Source organism: Muntiacus reevesi, chromosome 8 (genome assembly GCF_963930625.1).
Source record: "Muntiacus reevesi chromosome 8, mMunRee1.1, whole genome shotgun sequence".
Classification (NCBI taxonomy): domain Eukaryota; kingdom Metazoa; phylum Chordata; class Mammalia; order Artiodactyla; family Cervidae; genus Muntiacus; species Muntiacus reevesi.
In genome coordinates this window covers 21,842,250-21,861,971 of record NC_089256.1, presented here as the reverse complement: position 1 = coordinate 21,861,971, position 19,722 = coordinate 21,842,250, and the positions used below count along the sequence as shown (strand labels likewise).

General features: G+C 54.0%; 1 protein-coding gene across 1 annotated transcript in view; it reads left to right on the top strand.

Moving 5' to 3' along the window:
• PRDM15 (PR/SET domain 15) overlaps window positions 1-19,722 on the top strand; it is a 58,960-nt gene that overhangs the window by 29,840 nt on the left and 9,398 nt on the right. The window contains exons 11-21 of the mRNA XM_065943239.1: window positions 292-379; window positions 7,939-8,106; window positions 10,637-10,734; window positions 12,905-13,036; window positions 13,595-13,729; window positions 14,423-14,586; window positions 15,399-15,478; window positions 15,797-15,916; window positions 17,392-17,523; window positions 18,866-18,949; window positions 19,294-19,469. Coding sequence (XP_065799311.1) covers window positions 292-379; window positions 7,939-8,106; window positions 10,637-10,734; window positions 12,905-13,036; window positions 13,595-13,729; window positions 14,423-14,586; window positions 15,399-15,478; window positions 15,797-15,916; window positions 17,392-17,523; window positions 18,866-18,949; window positions 19,294-19,469 — 1,377 coding nt within the window. The remainder of the gene's footprint in view (window positions 1-291; window positions 380-7,938; window positions 8,107-10,636; window positions 10,735-12,904; window positions 13,037-13,594; window positions 13,730-14,422; window positions 14,587-15,398; window positions 15,479-15,796; window positions 15,917-17,391; window positions 17,524-18,865; window positions 18,950-19,293; window positions 19,470-19,722) is intronic.

Genomic DNA, 19,722 nt, shown 5'->3' with positions numbered 1-19,722 from the left:
CAGAGCAATGACGGCCGGAGAGTCCCGGGCGAGGGGGGTGGGGAGAGGGAGCCGGAGGGATGCTGCCGGGGATCGGGGAGGAGCCTGAGGCCAGTGTGGGCACCGAGGTCACCTGGATGCTTCTCTGTCCAGGGCAATGGGTCAGCCAGGCACGGTTTGTGTGTCTAAGCTGGGCGGGAGGGTAGCAGAGGGAGGGGCTGTGAGATGCACGACATTGCTGGAGCGGTTCCCTTGAGGAGAGGGTGTCCCCGCTGCCCCACTGCTGCCCGCCCCCCCCCATCCTCCCACCAGGTCGACAGTGAGTACAGGTACCGGTGTGGCACCTGCGAGAAGACCTTCCGCATCCAGAGCGCGCTGGAGTTTCACAACTGCCGCACAGGTGAGCAGCCCTGCCCAGCGCTGAGGCTCAGGTCCCTGGCGGGGTGGGACCCAGGTGCTCCAGCGGGGGTGGGGGGGTGAAGGTGAATTTAACTGGTAACCTCACCTTTAAGGAGAAGGCAATGGCAACCCACTCCAGTACTCTTGCCTGGAGAATCCCAGGGACGGGGGAGCCTGGTAGGCTGCAGTCCATGGGGTCGTGAAGAGTCCGACACGACTGAGTGTCTTCACTTTCACTTTTCACTTCCATTCATTGGAGAAGGAAATGGCAACCCACTCCAGTGTTCTTGCCTGGAGAATCCCAGGGTCGGGGGGAGCCTGGTGGGCTGCCGTCTATGGGGTCTCACAGAGTCGGACACGACTGACGCAACTTAGCAGCAGCAGCTCACCTTTAAGATTCTGCTCCACGTGGTTTGCTTTCAAGCAGCTGTTACGCTAAGACATGCAGATGGAGAGCTCCCATTTAAAAGAGAATTTATTTCCTACTGTTCATCAAAAGCAGCTACATATGGTTGCATTTGCGGCTTCTCTGGTGGCGCTAGTGGTAGATAATCCTCCTGTGAACGCAGGAGATGCAGGTTTCATCCACGGGTCGGGAAGATCCCTTGGATGAGGGCCTGGCAACCCACTTCAGTATTCTTGCCTGGAGAATCCTATGGACAGAGGAGCCTGATGGGCTACAGTCCATGTGGACACAAAGAGAGGGACACAGTTGAGCGACTGAGCATGCACATGGTTGCATTTGAGATTGGGGAGGTTTCATCCTCACCAAGAATGTTGAGCGGCCGTGGAGGGTTTGTTTGGGGATCGAGGAAGAAGTACGTGCAGAGGTGGTGTCACGGCTGGAGGAGTGGGCTTCTGCCTCCTTATCGGTAGGACCTTATTCAACCATCCACGCTCCTCCCTCCATGGACCCACTTGTGTCCAGCAAAGGCCTGGTTGCTCCCTCTCACCAACTGGTTTTGCTCTGAGCCTGCCTCTGTCCCTGGTCTCCACTCATGCTCTGGACCTTTGTCTGCCTGTGTGTGGCTGAAGCCTTGTGCTCAGACCAGCCTGTGGCCAGGATGGGTTTCTAGGCCTAGCCAAGCATCCAGAGCTCAGTAGCTGGCCAGCTCACAGCTGGTGAGTGCATATGATGTACATGTGCGCACATAAATCCCTGAGGATGGCCAGGGGATGGCTGTGCAGAGCTCAGCCGGTCGGGGTGGCCTCTGTCTGTGGGTGAAGGCTCACTGCCCTCAGCCCCAGCCTGGGAGGATGGGCACCGGGGAGGGTCACTGTTGTCTTTTCGGCCCCTCTTCTAGGAGTTGTGGCACCTAGGCAGGGGGGTGGGAGGGGGTCCTGGTGGCAGCTGGCTTTGACACTTCCCAAGTTAGCACTTAATTCCGAATCCCCTTCCCATTGACCCTCCATGTGGGTCCCTGTTCACTTTGTATCTCTGTGCTGGTTCTTGTTAAGGTGCTGGGCAGTCCTCATCTTGGGGCATCCTTACCCATCATATCCACCATCGCTACGCTCCCTGTCGGCGCCTGCTCCTGTAGGCTCTGCTCTGTCCCTTTGTTTGAATCATGTGCTTGTTCCACTCTGCAGGCTTCTGTTCGAAACCAAGGCTGTTTCCTCCACCCATGGTGGGGCTTTTCTGAAGTGGCAGGTGAGCCTTGTCTCACTTGAGCTCAGGCTGCTCTGCAGTGTTGGTCATGGGGTGAAGTGGACTCGGAAGCTTACAGGTGGATCCATATAGTGTGCCCTGCCACCTGCAGTCTGCAGTCCAGTGTGCCCCAAACCTGGGGAGACCCACCAATTTTTGGTGCTGTATCAGTCAGATTGTTCACTTAGGATGGCTTTCTTATCGCTCCTTGCTATTCTCTGGAACTCTGCATTCACTTAGGAATGTCTTTCCCTTTCTCCTTTGTCTTTCACTGTTCTTCCTTTCTCAGATATTTGTAAGGCCTTCTCAGACAACCACTTTGCCTTCTTGCATTTCTTTTTCTTGGGGATGGTTTTGGTCACCACCTCTTGCACAGTGTTACAAACCGTCGATCGTTGTATCTACCTATCACTGTCTGTCTGTAGTTCTGTCTGTCACTCTCTCTACCAGATCTAGTCCCTTCAGTCTATTCGTCACCTCCACTGTATAATCATAAGGGATTTGATTTAGGTCATACCTGAATGGCCTAGTGGTTTTACCCACTTTCTTCAGTTTGAGCCTGAATTTTGCAGTAAGGAGCTGATGATCTGAGCCACAGTCAACTCCAGGTCTTGTTTTTGCTGACTGTATGAACAATGCAAAGAAATAGAGGAAAACAATAGAATGGTAAAGACTAGAGATCTCTTTAAGAAAATTGGAGAGATCAAGGGAACATTTCATGCAAAGATGGGCACGATAAAGGACAAAAACAGCAAGGACCTAACAGGAGCAGAAGATATTAAGAAGAGGTGGCAAGAATACACAGAAGAACTATACAAAAAAGGTCTTAACCCAGATAACCACGATGGTGTGATCACTGACCTACATCCAGAAATCCTGGAATGTGAAGTCAAGTGGTCCTTAGGAAGCATCACTACTAACAAACCTAGTAGAGGTGATAAAATTCCAGCTAAACTGTTTCAAATCCTAAAAGATGATACTGTGAAAGTACTGCACTCAATAAGCCAGCAAATTTGGAAAATTCATTAGTGGCCACAGTACTGGAAAAGGTCAGTTTTCATTCCAATCCCAAAGAAGGGCAATGCCAAAGAATGTTCAAACTACTGCACAATTGCACTCATTTCACATGCCAGCAAGATTATACTCAAAACTCTTCAAGTAAGGCTTGAACAGTGTGTGAACTGAGAACTTCCAGATGTATCAGCTAGATTTAGAAAAGGCAGAGGAACCAGAGATCAAATTGCCAACATGTGCCAGATCATAGAAAAAGCAAGGTAATTTAAAAAAAAAATCTGCTTCATTGACTAAGCTAAAGCCTTTGACTATGTGGATCACAACAAACTGAAGAATATTCTTAATGAGATGGGAATACCAGACCATCTTACCTGTCTCTTGTGAAACCTGTATGCAGGACAAGAAGCAACAGTTAGAACCAGACATGGAACCACAGACTGTTTCCAAATTGGGAAAGGTATACATCAAGGCTGTATACTGTCACCCTGCATATTTAACTTATATGCAGAGTACATCATGAGAAATGCCAAGCTGGATGAAACACAAGCTAGAATCAAGATTGCCGGGAGAAATCAATAACCTCAGATAAGAAGATGTTACCAATCTAATGGCAGAAAGTGAAGAGAAATTAAAGAGCCTCTTGATGTAGGTGAAAGAGGAGACTGAAAAAAGCTGGCTTAAAACTCAACATTCAAAAAACTAAGATCTTGGCATTCAGTCCTGTCACATGACAAATAGTTGGGGAAAACATGAAAACTGTCAGATTTCATTTCCTTGGGCTCCAGAATCTATGCGGATGGTGACTGCAGCCATGAAATTAAAAGACACTTGCTCCTTGGAAGAATAGCTATGACAAACCTAGACAGTGTCTTAAAAAGCAGAGAGGTTACTTTTCTTACAAAGGTCCATCTTGTCAAAGCTATGGTTTTTTTCAGTAGTCATGTATGGATGTGAGAGTTGGAGTATAGAGAAGGCTGAGCACCAAAGAATGGATGCTTTCAAACTGTGGTGTTGGAGAAGACTTTTGAGAGTTTCTTGGACAGCAAGGAGATCCAACCAGTCATTCCTAAAGGAAATGAGTCCTGAGTATTCATTGGAAGAACTGATGCTGAATCTGAAGCTCCAGTACCTTGGCCACTTGATACAAAGAACTGACTCATTGGAGGAGACCCTGATGCTGGGAAAGATCGAAGGCGGGAGAAGGGAACAACAGAGGATGAGATGGTTGGATATGGCATCACTGAGTCAATGGACATGAGTTTGAGCAAACTCTGAGAGATAGCAAAGTAGAGGGAAGCCTGGTGTGCTGCAGTTTTGCAAAGATTGGGACACATCTTAGCGACTGAGCAACAGTCAGATGGGCCTGTGCTGACCTTGGTGCCCAGTGGCACGATGGCGCCCCGTGTGGCCACGCTCGGTTCTGCACGAGTGCACTGGGTGGGTGGGTCAGAGTGGAGGGTGACACAGGTCCTGTTTGGTGAGGCTGGCTCAAAGCCGAGGAAGAAAAGTTGTGCTTTTTTTAATCTTTATTTCTCTGGACACAAATGAAACAGAATGTACGAAGACAAAGCAGCAGTTGCTACACGTCAGCAGAAAATTCTGTTAAAACAGACGTTCGTGGTTCTTTGTTCTGTAGACGTACCAGAGCAGCTGTTGATTGAAGTGTAATTTCTCTGTAATTTAAAACATTAGAAGTTTTGAATGGAAAACAAAGGATAAACTGGAAACTGAGCTGATTTGTGTAATATATATTTGCACCATTATACTTTTGTATAGTACTCACATTAGGAGAATGTGTCCTCCATAGACTGTTAAGTCGGGGATTTGTGTGAGCTTTGAAATGATGGTCTCTTGGGCTTTTCTCAAGGTTTTGCTTGGCGGAGCCTGTCCTGGGTACGAGGAGGCATGAGTCTAACTCTTGTAAATGGCCCTCATCTGGTCTCAGCCTTTCTGAGGGAGCTAGAGAAGAGCTGAGGTTCATGTCTAGGCCATCGGGCAAGACAGAGGCACCTGGGCTCCCATGCAGCCAGCTCCCCCGAAATCCCCCATCCCATCTCCTGCACACCTACCCTTCACCAGAGCCTGCATGTCGGGCTGCACTCCCAGGCTTGCAAGCCTTAGAGTTGCCTGTCCTTGAGACCAAAGAAAGTCCGGAGACAGAGACGTTACCTTACATGTCAGAAACACACATCCACCCCGCCCCCCCCACACACACCCCCATTTATAGGGGGAGATTGCCTTCAGGTTGGCTTGTCAGTTACCAGGGAATCCAGCAACTGGGGCACACCTCTTCCAGCCCCTCAGGACCAGCAGGAGGGTAAGTATTTCCCTTTAATGAACTAGCAGGTGGAGTCTTTCTGACCTAAGGATTAGGACAGTCCCTAGCTGAGGCAGAGGGCAAGCGGTTCAAGTGAGTGGAGGTGAGACAGATGCTGGGCAAGCAGGAGATGGACAGAGAGCTGGAGGACGGCCGTCCTGCGTGACCTGACCACACACCACGTAATAGGTGTTCGTTCTCGTTGCTGCATTTTGTCAAGACACCAGTGTAGACCTTGAGGACAGCAGGATTATGGGTTGGAGAAGGTTGTCCTTGAGCGCCTGTCTGGATTCCTGAATTGATGACACATGGATGCCACGGCGGAAAAAGCTGCTCGAGCTGACAGCCTGGCCTGACAGCTGCTCCAGCTCCACGGTCACCAGGCAGAGGCCACCTCCGTGGGTTGGGAAAGGTTGGAAGTGGGTCATCTCCATTGGTTGGAAGTGGTCCCTCCAGCTAGGAGGGACTTGTTAGAGAGGGAGCTGAAGTCCAAGGGCTGCACTGCACTTTCCATGGCTGTCGGGTTCCGTCGGGCTCATGGGGCCAACCTGCCTGGGAGGGAGACTCATCTGTGTGGTTTGGGAGGCCCGGGATGGGTGGGGCCTTCAGTAATCTAATGGGATAGCGCTGTAAGGTGTTGTTGTTCATTCACTTAGTTGTGTCTGACTCTTTGTGACCCCATGGACTGCAGCATGCTAGGCCTTCCTGTCCTTCACTATTTCCCGGGGTTTGCTCAAACTCATGTACACTGAGTCGGTGATGCCATCCAACCATCTCATCCCCTGTCAGCCCCTTCTCCTGCCCCCAATCCTTCCCAGCATCAGGATCTTTTCCAATGAGTCGGCTCTTCACATCAGGTGACCAAAGTATTGGAGCGTCAGCTTCAGCACACCGTGAGGTGTGGCCCTTCACTAAGCAAGATGGCAGATGCCCTTGTCTCTGGTGGTCTTCTTCCTAAGAATCAATGTTAGGGAAATCTAGTTGGGGGGGAAAAAAAAGTTACCAAGAACTACTAAATTATCTGCAATATCAAAAATAGTGAAGTAAATTTGTGATATATGAACTGAGTAGAATATTATGTAACCATTAAAATAAGTCTGAAAATCTTTGCATGCCGAGCGCATGTGCTGTGCACACAGCACAAACCCAGGTCCAGGGCATTGTGTGGACACCCCTGGGGCTCACCTGGGCTGCACGCTGGGGTCAGGAGAGAAGTTAACTGCTGAGGCCTGAGCCCCCCGGGGACCCTGGGTAGAGTCTGGAGCTGGTTGGGTTGTAACAACTGGGGGTGCTGCTGGCGTCTGGGGCAGGGGAGGCCAGGGATGCTGCTCAGCATGCAGACCGTGGGACACCTCCCACCCCCCATCCCCCTCCACTATGATCCCGCCAAGTGTCCGCAGCACACAGTCTGAGATTCTGGGATGGGGGTCCATTGTGAAGCAGATTGAGAACTCCAGTCAGAATCAGTGTAGAAACTGAAACTTTAACTCGGGGATTGGTGCACTCAGCACGCACTGTCTGACCACGGGAAGTGGTCACTGGGCTGTAACCAAGGGCCCAGAAATGAGCACGATGCAGGGCATCCTCTGGCCCTCCCTCCGGAGCGGGAAGCACACTGTCATGCCCCCACGCATAGGCGACACGGGGCAGGGCTCCTGGGCTGCAGGAGGGCCAGTGGGGAGTGGGGACTCCCTTCTGGGGCTGGTTTAGGTGACAGACCCTGGCAGGAGCAGGGTGGCTATGGGGGTTAGGGGGTGACATGAGAGGTGGGAGCAGGGGACCAGTCTGAGAGGAGAGTGCTGACTGAGATCCCGTGGCGGAGGCCAGGTGGGTGGGACCAAGGTGGACTGCTGAAGAGAGGCCAGGGCCTCGCAGGTCCCGGGATGGCCCCTCTGCGCTCATGGGGAGCAGATCCTCAGGGCTAGGGGGTGGGCAGGAGGGCTGAGGGGTGCCCTGCTTGCCTGGAAGGAGAGAGCAGGGCGGGGACTGTCAGAGGCCCTGGTGGGCAGCTTGGCCACCTCTGGGGAGGCTGGGATACTGGCTGTCGGTATTTCCAGAGGCTTCATTGGGGTGGGGATGGAAGGTGTATGTCTCCTGAAGGGGCCCTAGGAACAAGGCAGCCTGTTTACAGGTGGGAGAGACGGGGGATGTCTATGTGCGATGGGGGAGGAGCCCATGGAGGGCCAGGTGGGAGAGAAGGGGCAGGTTTTGGGTGGGCTCTGGGGAAGCAGTGGGGGGCTGAGCCTGGGGCGGGGTGGGAGGCAGCTTGTCTGAGGTGGGGTGGGGGGAAAGCGGGGGCAGGGGCTGCAGTCAGGTTAGTGGGTGAGGGCCCAGGCCTCTTGCCTCGCTAGGAATCCCCAGATGCTGCAGATGTGTGTCCTGGGGCGAGGGGATGGGCTGGGTGTAGCTCTGCTCGGCACAGGGCTCAGGCCTGGCCGGGCAGGGTGTCCTCTCAGTTCAGGTGGTGGCGGTGCTTTTTCCTGGCTCTGCGCTTCCCCTGGGCCTCGTTGCCGGCCCCAGGGGAACGTGCGCTCAGTGTCACATACCCAAAAGCTGCTTCCTTTCTCTACCTCTTCGACAGACGACAAGACGTTCCAGTGTGAGATGTGCTTCCGGTTCTTCTCCACCAACAGCAACCTCTCCAAGCACAAGAAGAAGCACGGAGACAAGAAGTTCGCCTGTGAGGTCTGCAACAAGATGTTCTACCGCAAGGACGTCATGCTCGACCACCAGAGGCGGCACCTGGAAGGTGAGCGCACCTGTGGGGATGGGGTGACACCACCCCGCCTCCGTGGCTGCCCGCTGTAAGGCGCTGCCTGACGCGCACTGGCACAGCCTGAGGTCCTGCTGGGGACTGTCGCGTCATGCGTCAGTGGGAACTGGAGCCGTCCTGAACACTCCACGGGGAGCGGGGAGGATGTTAGGGAAACTGGGCTCTTTGTGGGACTGAATGTTCTCAGTCACCCAAAACAGATTTTCCAAGGAGTTTCATACTGAGGAAATGCTTCCGATACAAGTAGGGAAAAGACAGGGTATGAAATGTCACACGGTGTGTGCTTTCAGCCATGTGGGTGGAACAGCGTTGCAGGAGGATGCTGTGGGGGCCACGAGTGACTCCCCCTCATCCCCCTCTGTTTGTTGAGGGACCCTGATGACCCTCGCCAAGTTCGCTGGGCCTGGGGCTGCCCTTCATGTGGTGGGTTCACGAGAGGCCACCATAAGACAAAGGTGGACTTAAGTGGGGTCAGTAATGGGGTGGGATGTTGGCAGGGCAATTGAGGGAAGGAGGTAAGACAGGAAGTGAGGTGTGTGTGCGGGGGACCCCGCAGGGCAGAGCCGACGGGAAGGCTAGGGCCCCAAACAGAAGAAGACCTGGGCCCCTGGGCCATAGGTGTGTCCTGAGCACTCACCTCATCTGAGACTTTCTCCAAGAACCTGCTCTGATAGACCCTCTTTTTAAGAGGCATTTCAGCTTTAGTGGCTCAGATGTAAAGAATCCACCTGCAATGCGGGAGACCCAAATTTGATGTCTGTTTGGGGAAGATCCCCTGGAGGAGGGCTTGGCAACCCACTCCAGTATTCTTGCCTGGAGAATCCCCGTGGACAGAGGAGCCTGGTGGGCTGCAGTCCATGGGTCACAGAGAGGCGGACATGACTCAATGACTAAGCGCAGCACAGCACAATCCTAATTTTTATTCTCAGGTCATTGCTGTCTTGCCAACCAGCCTCTGTAAGCAGCACTCACTGAGCAGAGCACCTTCTTATTAAAAAAAAAAAAAAAAATCACTTTACAAAGAATTACGAATGGAGTATATGCCTGTTGGGGGAAAAAGTCAGATAACAAAGTTGCACGTGAAGTCTGACCACTGCACACAGCTGTGTATGTACATGTGTCATCGTGGCTTTTAACACATGCCTGGTCACGTCCTGCCTCACCTTTGCATCCTGCCTTTTTACCTGGCCCTTCCTCACCTGGTTCATAGACTCCACCACTCCCTCTGTGATCTGGGGCTGCTGCAAGGGCCTGGTGTCCCCTTAGTGATTGGGTGACCTTGGGCACGCCCCTAGACCTGTCTCCTCACCATCTGCTATGGGGATGACCACTGTGCTGACCCGCTGGCCTGGTTGAACTGGACCCTGATTATCAAGCCCCAGGTGGGCCCCTAAGAGCTGCCATTACCTGGAGAAGTCAGGTGTTTGCTGATTGACAGATGTGTGGGTTGCATTTTACAACTTTTATCTCACAACATTTGACAGCTGACACAGCTCAGATCATTTTCCTTGGGAATGATCATGCGAATACTGTGTGGCTGTTCATGGCCTTCCCCTCTATATAGAAGCATAAACCACACCTGCCTCACACCTGCATGCTTTACCTGCTGGGACCTATTTGTCTCCAGGTCACCTTGCCAGCCACGTTTGAGCCTGGCTCTGTGTTCACCTGGTTTATGCAAGAATACCCCAGAAAGACAGGTCAGTGGTTAGTAAGAGACCTCGAGAAAGAACTTCTTTTTTGTTTGTATCCAAAAATTCCTTCTTTCCTGAGAACTTCTCAGTCTGTTTTGATCCCAATTATGAACACGTGGGCTTCCCAGGTAGTGCTAGTGATAAAGAGCCTGCCTGCCAAATGCAGGAGGTGTAAGAGACCAGGGTTTGATCCCTGGTATAGGGAAGATTCCCTGGAGGACAGCTTGGCAACCCACTCCGGTATTTTTACCTGGAGAATCCCATGGACAGAGGATCCTGGCAGGCTGCAGTCCATGGGGTTGAAGAGTCAGACAATGAAGTGACTGAGCACACACACATGAACACTTACGCCTTAAACTTTTTATTGTTGTCTGACTGTTTACCTTGATCCTGATTGGGCTGTTTTAATGTAAAGTATGAATATTACTATCTTTTTAATAAATATGCCCGCTTACTCGCAGCTGCCTCAAAGAATCCCCTTTGTCTTGAGCCTTTAGGTTGAGCACAAATGCCTTCCTTACCGGTAACGCATTCTGACTCCTCCTCTACGTTGTAAAACTCGCTGCGCTTGTATTTGCAAGTTTCAGGTGCAGCCGGCGGTAAGGAGCCTGTAAGGCATGGGCTCCTTTGCCCCTATCGCCCGGGCTCCGTTTCCGAGCGGCAGGTGGCGCTAGTGCGTCAGGGACAAGAGACCCTGCCGGCTCCTTGGACCCACCCGTGGGCAGCCCTGACCTCCGCTGGCTGGGAAGGGTTGGAAGGGGCTCCCGCGTGCGGTGCGCACTGACTCTGACTCTCGCGGGCCGGGGTTTCAGGAGTCCGACGGGTGAAGAGGGAAGACGTGGAGGCCGGTGGTGGCGAGAACCTGGTGCGCTACAGGAAGGAGCCGTCTGGATGCCCGGTGTGCGGCAAGGTAACACGGGTCGGTGCGGGACCCGGGACCCCAGCTCACCTTTTTCTATGGGAAACCTCAGAGCTCTGCCCACTACATGCGGGGACGGGGTGGGGGTGAAGGTTTAGGATCGAGTGGATACTCGGGTGTTCTGAGCCACGGGGTCCCCTCACTCGGTGCTCTGGTCATCTGCTCTCTTGCCGTCAAGTTGGGTCTCCAGTGAAGGAGCTCAGCCTTATCTCCGCTTGGCCACGATTTGCCACCGATGCCGCCAGAGAGCGCATGTTCCGTTTCCAGTGCCCGGAGCTGGGCGCGTGTGGAGGAGGGGAAGGACGTTCTAGGTTTACATCTTGGTCAGTGGTGATCCTCCCGCACTATTTCCAAGTGAGACACTGACCCAGCCACGGCCACACGCGCCATGCACGTCCATGGATGCTGGTGCCCCAAGTAAGCAAATCAATGCTGAGGTGTCTGAGCTGGCCATCAGAGAGGCCCGACTGCTCGGCAGACCCTAAACTTCCAGAGTGCACTGACCACCTCAACAGCCCCGGGCCACGTCCAGCGGGGGCATTGACCAGCCCTGTGTGGGGAACCCTGTCCAGGTACTACCGTCCAGGCCACGTCAGCTTACCACGGGAAATGGTGCTGGTCATTGCGCATGCGCCCCTTGCAGTTGCTCCATCCTTAGACTTGCCTCCCACCACGCAGGAGGCCCAGGCTCTCAGTCCCACAAGCCCACAGGAGCCACGTGGCCCTGGAGTGTTGGTGCACCCTCAGCAGATGCCAGGTCCAGACGGTGGAAGAGTGAAACCCCAGGCTGCCGGCCAGCTGTGATTTAGCCCAGCCTGCTGGCACGTGGCCACATTGCCAGATCTTTTGACCTTTTCAAGAGAAAACGGAAATTCATGTTTTTATGGGAAATTCCTGATTTTTTTTTTCAAACCACAAAGCAAACAGGTCAGCTGGGTGGTGTGGCCTGTGGACCCACGGTGCAGGCCCTGACTCAGTGTGGGTTTAGAGGGTGAAGGGGCAGAGGGAGCTGGTGCATCAGAATGCACACCTGATCCCAGGTGTCCAGGTAGGGGTGGGTGAGGCTGCCCTATGTCCACGTATCCTGCTCATCCTGCCTGCCGACCACTAGCTCTAAGGAGTGACAACACCATGTCCCTCCCGTGTCCTTGGGAGACCCTGTGCATGAACCAGCCAGCTATGTGACTCACACTCAGACACGTTTTATTCAGTGAGATGTTCACTGAACGCTCACAGTGGGATGCTGGCAACAAAGGAGGCTGAATGTCTCCAGAACTGACTTCTTCACTGCCTCCAACTATACCTTGTCTCCAGCCCTGCCTGCCTGGAGAAGACAGGTGCTGGGGGACGCCCAGGGCCTCTGTCCCTCTCCAGAGGTGCCCATCTTCCTGCTCTGCTGACTCGACTTCCTGCCCAGCCTCCCTGGGCTATGTGGTCTCAGGTCTGTCGGCCCCAAGTCACCTGCAGATCTTGAAAGGAAGTGTCCCTCGAAAACATTTGCCTCTGTTCCTTGTGAACCGTTTTCCCTTTCATTCAGGTTTCAGTCTCTTTATGAGAACATGGGTGAGCTCTAAGGAGATCTGCTCCTCTGGTTACTTGACCATTAGGGGGAAAGCCATGTGGCCAGAGATTTTAGATCAGTGGGGTTGTGGGGGTTGGTCTCTGCAGCCACATCTGGATTAGTATTGATTGGATGAATGGCTGAGTCCCCACCCTCATCACTTTAGACAGGAAATACTGAGAAATTGAGGGAGGTGATAATTATGCATGAAATAGGGAACACAAACTGTAACTCTCTGATACTCACTTTGAGAAAACTGCAGCTGTTTGTGTGACTTACTCTTTTTGGTAGGCCCCATTCCAGTGAAATATTTGAGTAAAATTGTGAGCAGAGTAGTTTATGGTGAAGACTGGAGAATGGTTAGTTCTGTATTATAATGTAAGCACCAGTTTAAACGGTTAAACGATCATGATTGCAGCACCACACGATTATTTCTCTCGAACACTGAGGATCTTTGCAACTTATATTTTGGGAGGAAACTACTGCCTTTTTGTGCCCGATTATGTTCCCTCAGTGAGGCCTTACTCACTGAGTGGTAACAGGTGCGTGGTAACAGGTGCGTGGTAACAGGCATCTCCGCCCCCGCTCTCCTGCCCGCAGGTGTTCTCCTGCAGGAGCAACATGAACAAGCACCTGCTGACCCACGGCGACAAGAAGTACACCTGTGAGATCTGCGGGCGTAAGTTCTTCCGTGTGGACGTGCTCAGGGACCACATCCACGTCCACTTCAAGGTGAGCCCTGCGCCTGGTGCAGCTGCGGGGCGCGCGGGGAGGCGGGGCCGGCCCTCGGGGTCTGGGGGATCTTGTTGCTGCTCTCCAGGTGAGCTCTCTTGAGTATTTGCTGTGTTTCACGCCCACGTGAAGGGTTCACGTTAAAAACTCTCCGCGCCAGGTACCTCCTGGGAGAAGACCAGGGGTCAGGTCAGGGGCTTTTGCTTCCCTCCCTACCTTTGAGGAACATGAGATGAGAGCTTGCCAGTGTACAGGGTAATGAGGATTCGGGGTCGCTCTGGGGGTAGAAGTGCCGATCCAGGAAAAAGGAAAGAGTGGTAGGTGTCCAAGTGAGGATGGAGAATGCGCCCTCCAGGCGCCGCCCGGCTCAGGGATTGTTCCTGGGAGCTCCAGCCCTGGCGTGCCGTCGTCTGAACACATGCAGGAGCTGATGGCACCATCGTCGGGGTGGGGTGTTCCAGGTGACCCGAGGACACAGTTTCTGCACCTAGTGTACAGGTCACCGGTTAAAGCTTCTGCCAAACAGGTTAGAAGCAGAACATGATGATTGTCTTCCAGGACATCGCGCTGATGGATGACCACCAGAGAGAGGAGTTTATTGGCAAGATTGGAATCTCGTCGGAAGAAAACGATGACCATTCAGACGAGAGCGCAGACTCAGAGCCTCACAAGTACAGCTGCAAAAGGTGTCAGGTAACTGGACCACAACTGCTGAGTGCATGGGATAGCGGGGGTGCTGGTCCCCAGAGGCTCAGGCATGGGTGGGGGCCCTCCCAGACATCCTGGAGGGCGCCCCAGGCCTCATTGCTTCTCAGGGATGAAGGTTGTGGGTCTTATCACCATCACAGGGGCCACCGTCTCAGAACCAGTCTGGTCCACACGTGCCTGTGTGTCTGACCAGCGTGGACCTGTGCGCCGGGGCTTCTCTCCTTGGCTGTGCCTTCCTGCACAGCAGAGGGCCTTGCTTAGAGGCTGGAGGGGGGCGGGGGGAGGTTTCCATATTCAGCAATTGGTAGGCCCTGTGGTTTCACGAAGTAGGTCCCTGTGTTCTTCTAGGGCACCCGCACCTGGCCCTGCACTTGTCAGGACCTTTGGGCGTGGGGGAGAGATGGGGTCGGTTGAGTGTAGAGGAGAGGAGTTCTAGAAGCTGCTTTGGGGGGTGGGGGACGGGACCTACTGTGAAAGTTACAGGAGGACCTGGGGTCCGCCTCTTACGGCCCCCCCTGCTTCGCGGTTTTGCCGGGCACTGGCCCTGCCCCTTGGAGTTCCGCTCTACTTCATGGAGGCTGGTTCTCCCCCTGTGCCCGGGGCACCTGCGTGGAGGCGGCGCCTCGTTAGCCGCGGGGATGGGCTGCGTGCGCAGGTAAACAGCGTGTGCGTCCGCAGCTCACCTTCGGCCGCGGGAAGGAGTACCTGAAGCACATCATGGAGGTGCACAAGGAGAAGGGCTACGGCTGCAGCATCTGCCACCGGCGCTTCGCCCTGAAGGCCACCTACCACGCCCACATGGTCATCCACCGCGAGAACCTGCCCGACCCCAACGTGCAGAAGTGAGGCTCCCGGGACTCTAGGGTGGTGCAGAGGGAGGGCTGGCTTCCCACAGAGGGGTGGTGAGCGCAGAGCAAACTGTCTCCTCGGAGAGCCCTGGGCCGGCCTGGGGGATGCGCTGGCCTTGCTCCTTGCTTCGTCGTCAGGTCACACAGTCTCTGGGACCCACAGCAGTGGGCGGCATTGCAGACCTGCCTACATAGGACCAGAGACCCTTTTCCCCAGAGTAATTAGGTTTTGTGAACATCAGCTCCCCCATCTGGCTGCAGCCAGTAATCAATACTGCGTGTCCAAGTGAATCAGGCTACAGCCTTGTTTAGTGCCGAGTCCTCCAATGGGGCCTCGACCTGGCGGCCTGTACAACAGCGATGTGTTATGTCGATGCTGAGGCTGGAGCTCTGGGTCCCCCTGTAGCCATGGGAGAGCGTCAGTCCCACTTCTTTCCTTGGCATCAGTGTGTGTCCTTGTGGCTTTCCCTCTGTGTGTGTCTCTGTGTCCCTGTTTGAAAGAACCCCAGTTACTGGGTTAGGGCCCGTCCAGTGACCTCATCTTTAATTTGAGGACCTCTGCAGAGACCCTCATCTACAGGCTCAGCCACGTTCTGAGGTGCAGAGAGTCAGGATGCCAGCATGTGAACCTCGAGGGGGACAACTCAGCTCAGATGGAGGCTAAAGTGTCAAGCCCCTTGTCACCCCCATAGCACCTTTTTTTTTTTTTTTTTACCCCACCTGCTAATAAAGGCGCTTATGCAAGTATACTCTGTGTGCCAGTTCACCAAGGCTGTGTGCCGTCCTGAGCCTGTGTCTGCTTTCAGGTACATCCACCCCTGTGAAATCTGCGGGCGGATCTTCAACAGCATCGGGAACCTGGAGAGGCACAAACTGATCCACACAGGTAGCCGGGCCTGGGAGGATGCGGTGCCAAGCGGGCCAGGCCCCTCTTCGTGCTTCCTGTCCCGAGGGGTCATCCTCATCTCCCGACTGGTCCTTCTCCATCCATACTTGCTGCTCCTCCCAGCTCAGCCCCTCCTTGCCCAGTCCCCCTCTGGGTCCTCACAGAGGCTGAGGAAGGAGGGCTCAGGGGCCAGGGCTCCAGCTGCAAGGGGTGGGTGGGGTTGGGGGGTGTGGGATGTGCTCCTTTCTGGTGCTGCTCTCACGCAGTGACCTTGGGTCAGGATTCCCTGCGGTGACAGCCTGCCCTGTTTGCTTGTAGGTGTGAAAAGCCATGCCTGTGAGCAGTGTGGGAAGTCCTTTGCCAGGAAGGACATGTTGAAGGAGCACATGCGTGTCCATGACAACATCCGGGAATACCTGTGCGCAGAGTGTGGGAAAGGTGAGGGCAGGTGGGGGCCTGGCCATCATCCAGAAGGGGCAGCAGGCCAAGTGGGAGTTTGGGGGTCACCCAGACCTGAGTCATCTACTCAAGAAAGATAAGACCCAGAGAATTTAACTGCGGGTCAAGAAGACAAATCAGTCCAAAGGCGGGGCATAAAACCAAGGTATAGATTAAGCTGTTTTAAGAGCAGGGAGATAGTGCAGCATGACTGTGTGATGTATAGAATACCCTCAGAATCACCATGTGGCCTCAGTGGAGGTGCAGAACCCTCAGCTGCTTACAAGGACCAGCTGTGTATTCAGACTGACTTTCTGTGGCCGGTGATGATGGTGACCTTTATTTTAATCAGGTGAAATTAGTTAAATGAACCTGCTAGTAAAATAGTTCATATCACTAAGTATAATCAGAAAGAGGTAATCCCAGTCCACGGTAAAATTTTAACCCGTTTCTGTTTTAAACCAAAACTGAGGAAGGCTTGGAGCTATGGATCTTTGGTGGTTTCAAGCGGCTGCCAGTACTGTGTGTGCTGGAAGAGTGGCGGGGCCACCCTCCTTCAGATACAGGACAAATCAAGTTTGTCTTGATTTAAAAGTTTGTCTTGATGCCATTAGCATCTTTTAAAAATTTAATATTTCATGAAGTTTTTGTTTTTGCTTGATTTTAAAAATTAAACAGGAAAGTATAAAGCAAACACAAATGTCCCACAATTCCACTCACTGGATCAACCCCTATTTTAGCCTCGTAAAATAAAATTACATGTAGAAGACTAAAAGAGTTAACCAGAGAAGGGCAGAAAGTGAGAAGTTCCTCACCCCGGTGGCCCCAGTCACCCTCCCCAGAGGCGACAGTTTCTTGTCTGTTCTCCAGAGTAACTGTGTGCAGCAGTGTAGATCGTTCTATTGAAAAAGGAACACAAGCACCTAACCAAGAAAAATTTATTTTTAAATAACTGGAATGGTTATGCAAAATAGTTTTTCCCGCCTCAGACCTCAGTTTCGTGCATCGAAAGCAGCATGTAATGTTGCACACAGACGTTTCTAGAAGTTTCTACCCGTGTCTTATCCCTGACCATAGTGGGTCGAGCCCCAGCCCCATCCCCACCGGGCTGGAGCTGCAGAGAGGAGCTGGGGAGGGCTGGAGGGGACAGGTGTGGTGGGCCCTGCCCCCAGGTGGGCAGGGACAGCCACACCTGAACCCTGAGTGCTGCTCACTGGGCCTGGCCGGATGGGGAGGGGTGCCTGGGGCAGGTACTGGGGTCGGTTCTCCCATCTTGTACTGCGTACATTTCCTCAGGCTGGGCAAGGGTATGGGGAGGGTGGTGTGTGGGGCGGGGCATGGGCCCTGGGGGCAGGGTTGAGCAGGGTGTGGGGGCGGGGCATGGGCCCTGGGGGCGGGGCATAGGCCCTGGGGGCGGGGTTGAGCAGGGTGTGGGGGCGGGGTGTGGGGTGTGGCTAACCCACTCTGCCCGGCAGGCATGAAGACCAAGCACGCGCTGCGCCACCACATGAAGCTGCACAAGGGCATCAAGGAGTACGAATGCAGGGAGTGCCACCGCAAGTTCGCGCAGAAGGTCAACATGCTCAAGCACTACAAGCGGCACACGGGTGAGTCCGCGGTGCTCTGGCGTAGAGGGACCAGCCCGCTGGTGAGAAACCGCTGGAGCAGAGCCCCCCGCTGCTCCGCAGGGTCTTTAGCTCCCAGCAGGCCCTAGGCTCTCTGGTCGAGCTTTAGGAAGCTGGGTAACTAGCCGGTTTCCCAGAAGCTCCCCCATCCCTGCAACAAGCCCCCAAACACACCGGGTCCTGGTTACCGCCCTCAATGCCTTCAGTGCCCTTCCCTCCCACTCAGCCAGGAGAAACCATTAGACAAAGACCTGTCCTGTGTGTACCGTGATCATCATGTCATCTGGACAGGAAACTGGACCACGTTAAGCGTCTATCAGGGCAGAGGCTGAATTGCGGTGTGTCCACCTTAAAGGACAGTGCATCCTTCAAGCGATGAGATATGCATGTTAACTTGCATTGACGTTTGTGAGCTCGTTTTTTTTTTTTTGTGAGCTCATTTCTTATAAACGGTTGTCTATGGGTAAACATGTGTATAAGATGGAATCAGATCTACAGCAGAATGAAAAACGGTCCTCCCTGAGCAGTGGAGCTGTGTGTGAAGTTTCTAGCAGGAGCATCTGGGTGGTTCATATCCTCTCTAAAATGGATTTGAGTCTTGCCACTGCCTGGCCCAGCTTACCTGTGTGCCCACCTCTCTCGCTGCCCCCAGGGCCGGCCAGGGCACCCCTCAGGTCCGCTTTGGGTCCCCTGGGAGTGCCAGCCCCCAGGGCACTGGGCTTTCACAAAAGCATGCCGTTCTCCTTTTCCTGGGGAAGTTCTTCTGTTTCTTGCTTCCCCTTTTCTGGGAAGCACTCACCTCCTGGGACTGGGTCCTGCGCCTCCTTGGTCTCCCAACTCTCCACCTACTGGGGTGCAGTGGCCTCTGTCCCTCTCACTTCCAGGAGCCACGTGAACATAAGGTTCCGAGTACCAGGGACCTAGCAAATACAGGACGCAGATAAGCAGACCTTGAAAGTCACTTGCCTTGCTTGACATTTAGGGTAAATGTTTATTTAAGAGGCAGAGGGCCTACCTTCTTGTCAGCTCGGGGAGTGCGACAGTCTGATGGCTCAGTGCTTCCGTATTACCAGGTTGCAGGCAGCCAGGGTGACCACCCCAGACCGACTCACTGATCTGAACACTCAGACACCTGAGTAGGATGGTTTTCAAGCCACAGTTTGCCAGTTGAGTAGGGGAATGAAGGCATACTGTCTGTCGTCTCCGGGTAACTTACCAGCCCCCACAGTCTTTACAAATACAGAAACGTGTCATGGACAAGACCGGTGCTGTGTACAGTTAAAACGGTTATGAATCGTGAAATTAAATGTGCCTTTTCCTGCAGGGATTAAAGATTTCATGTGTGAACTGTGCGGAAAAACATTCAGTGAGAGAAACACGATGGAGACGCACAAGCTCATCCACACGGGTATGTGGGGGGCGCCTGGGGACCGGCCGTCCAGCCGCTGGGGTCTCTGCTGGGGCCGTCTGGGTGTGCGGGGTGTGGAGAGCTTGGCTGTGACGCTCTATGTGGACTTTTTCAGAATATCTGGCACTATTGTGCCTTAATGGTGGCCCTTTGGCCCCTAAAATTCAGCTACAAAACCTTCAAATATTCATGCTCGTGTTGTCAGAAGCTGATTGAAGCATTCCTGGGTGGGAGGAGGGTCTTTCCGAGGCCTGGCCTCGGGGTGGGTGGGTGACTGGGTCCGCGACCTAGAGGCTGCCCCCTCACCACCCCGGCCCGTCTCTCCCTCCCCGTGCGCGCGGCAGTGGGCAAGCAGTGGACGTGCTCCGTGTGCGACAAGAAGTACGTCACCGAATACATGCTGCAGAAGCACGTGCAGCTCACCCACGACAAGGTGGAGGCGCAGAGCTGCCAGTTGTGCGGGACCAAGGTGTCCACTAGGGCCTCCATGAGCAGGCACATGCGGCGCAAGCACCCCGAGGTGAGCATGCGCGGGGCGGGCCCGCCCCGCCCCGCCCTCTCCCGCGCCCCTCCCCCATGCCGGCCAGCCGGCTTCCCCGCTCCGAGACCCCACCGCTCAGGGTCCCCACCCCTGGGATTCCGGAGGCAGGGCCTGGGTCCGACGCTGCCCTCTGCCTGCGGGTAGGAGGCACCGAATGAATGAATGAATAGAAGCTCCCCAAATGGGTTTTTTGCTAAAGTAATCAATTGCACTCTCCCTGGAATTACAGCAG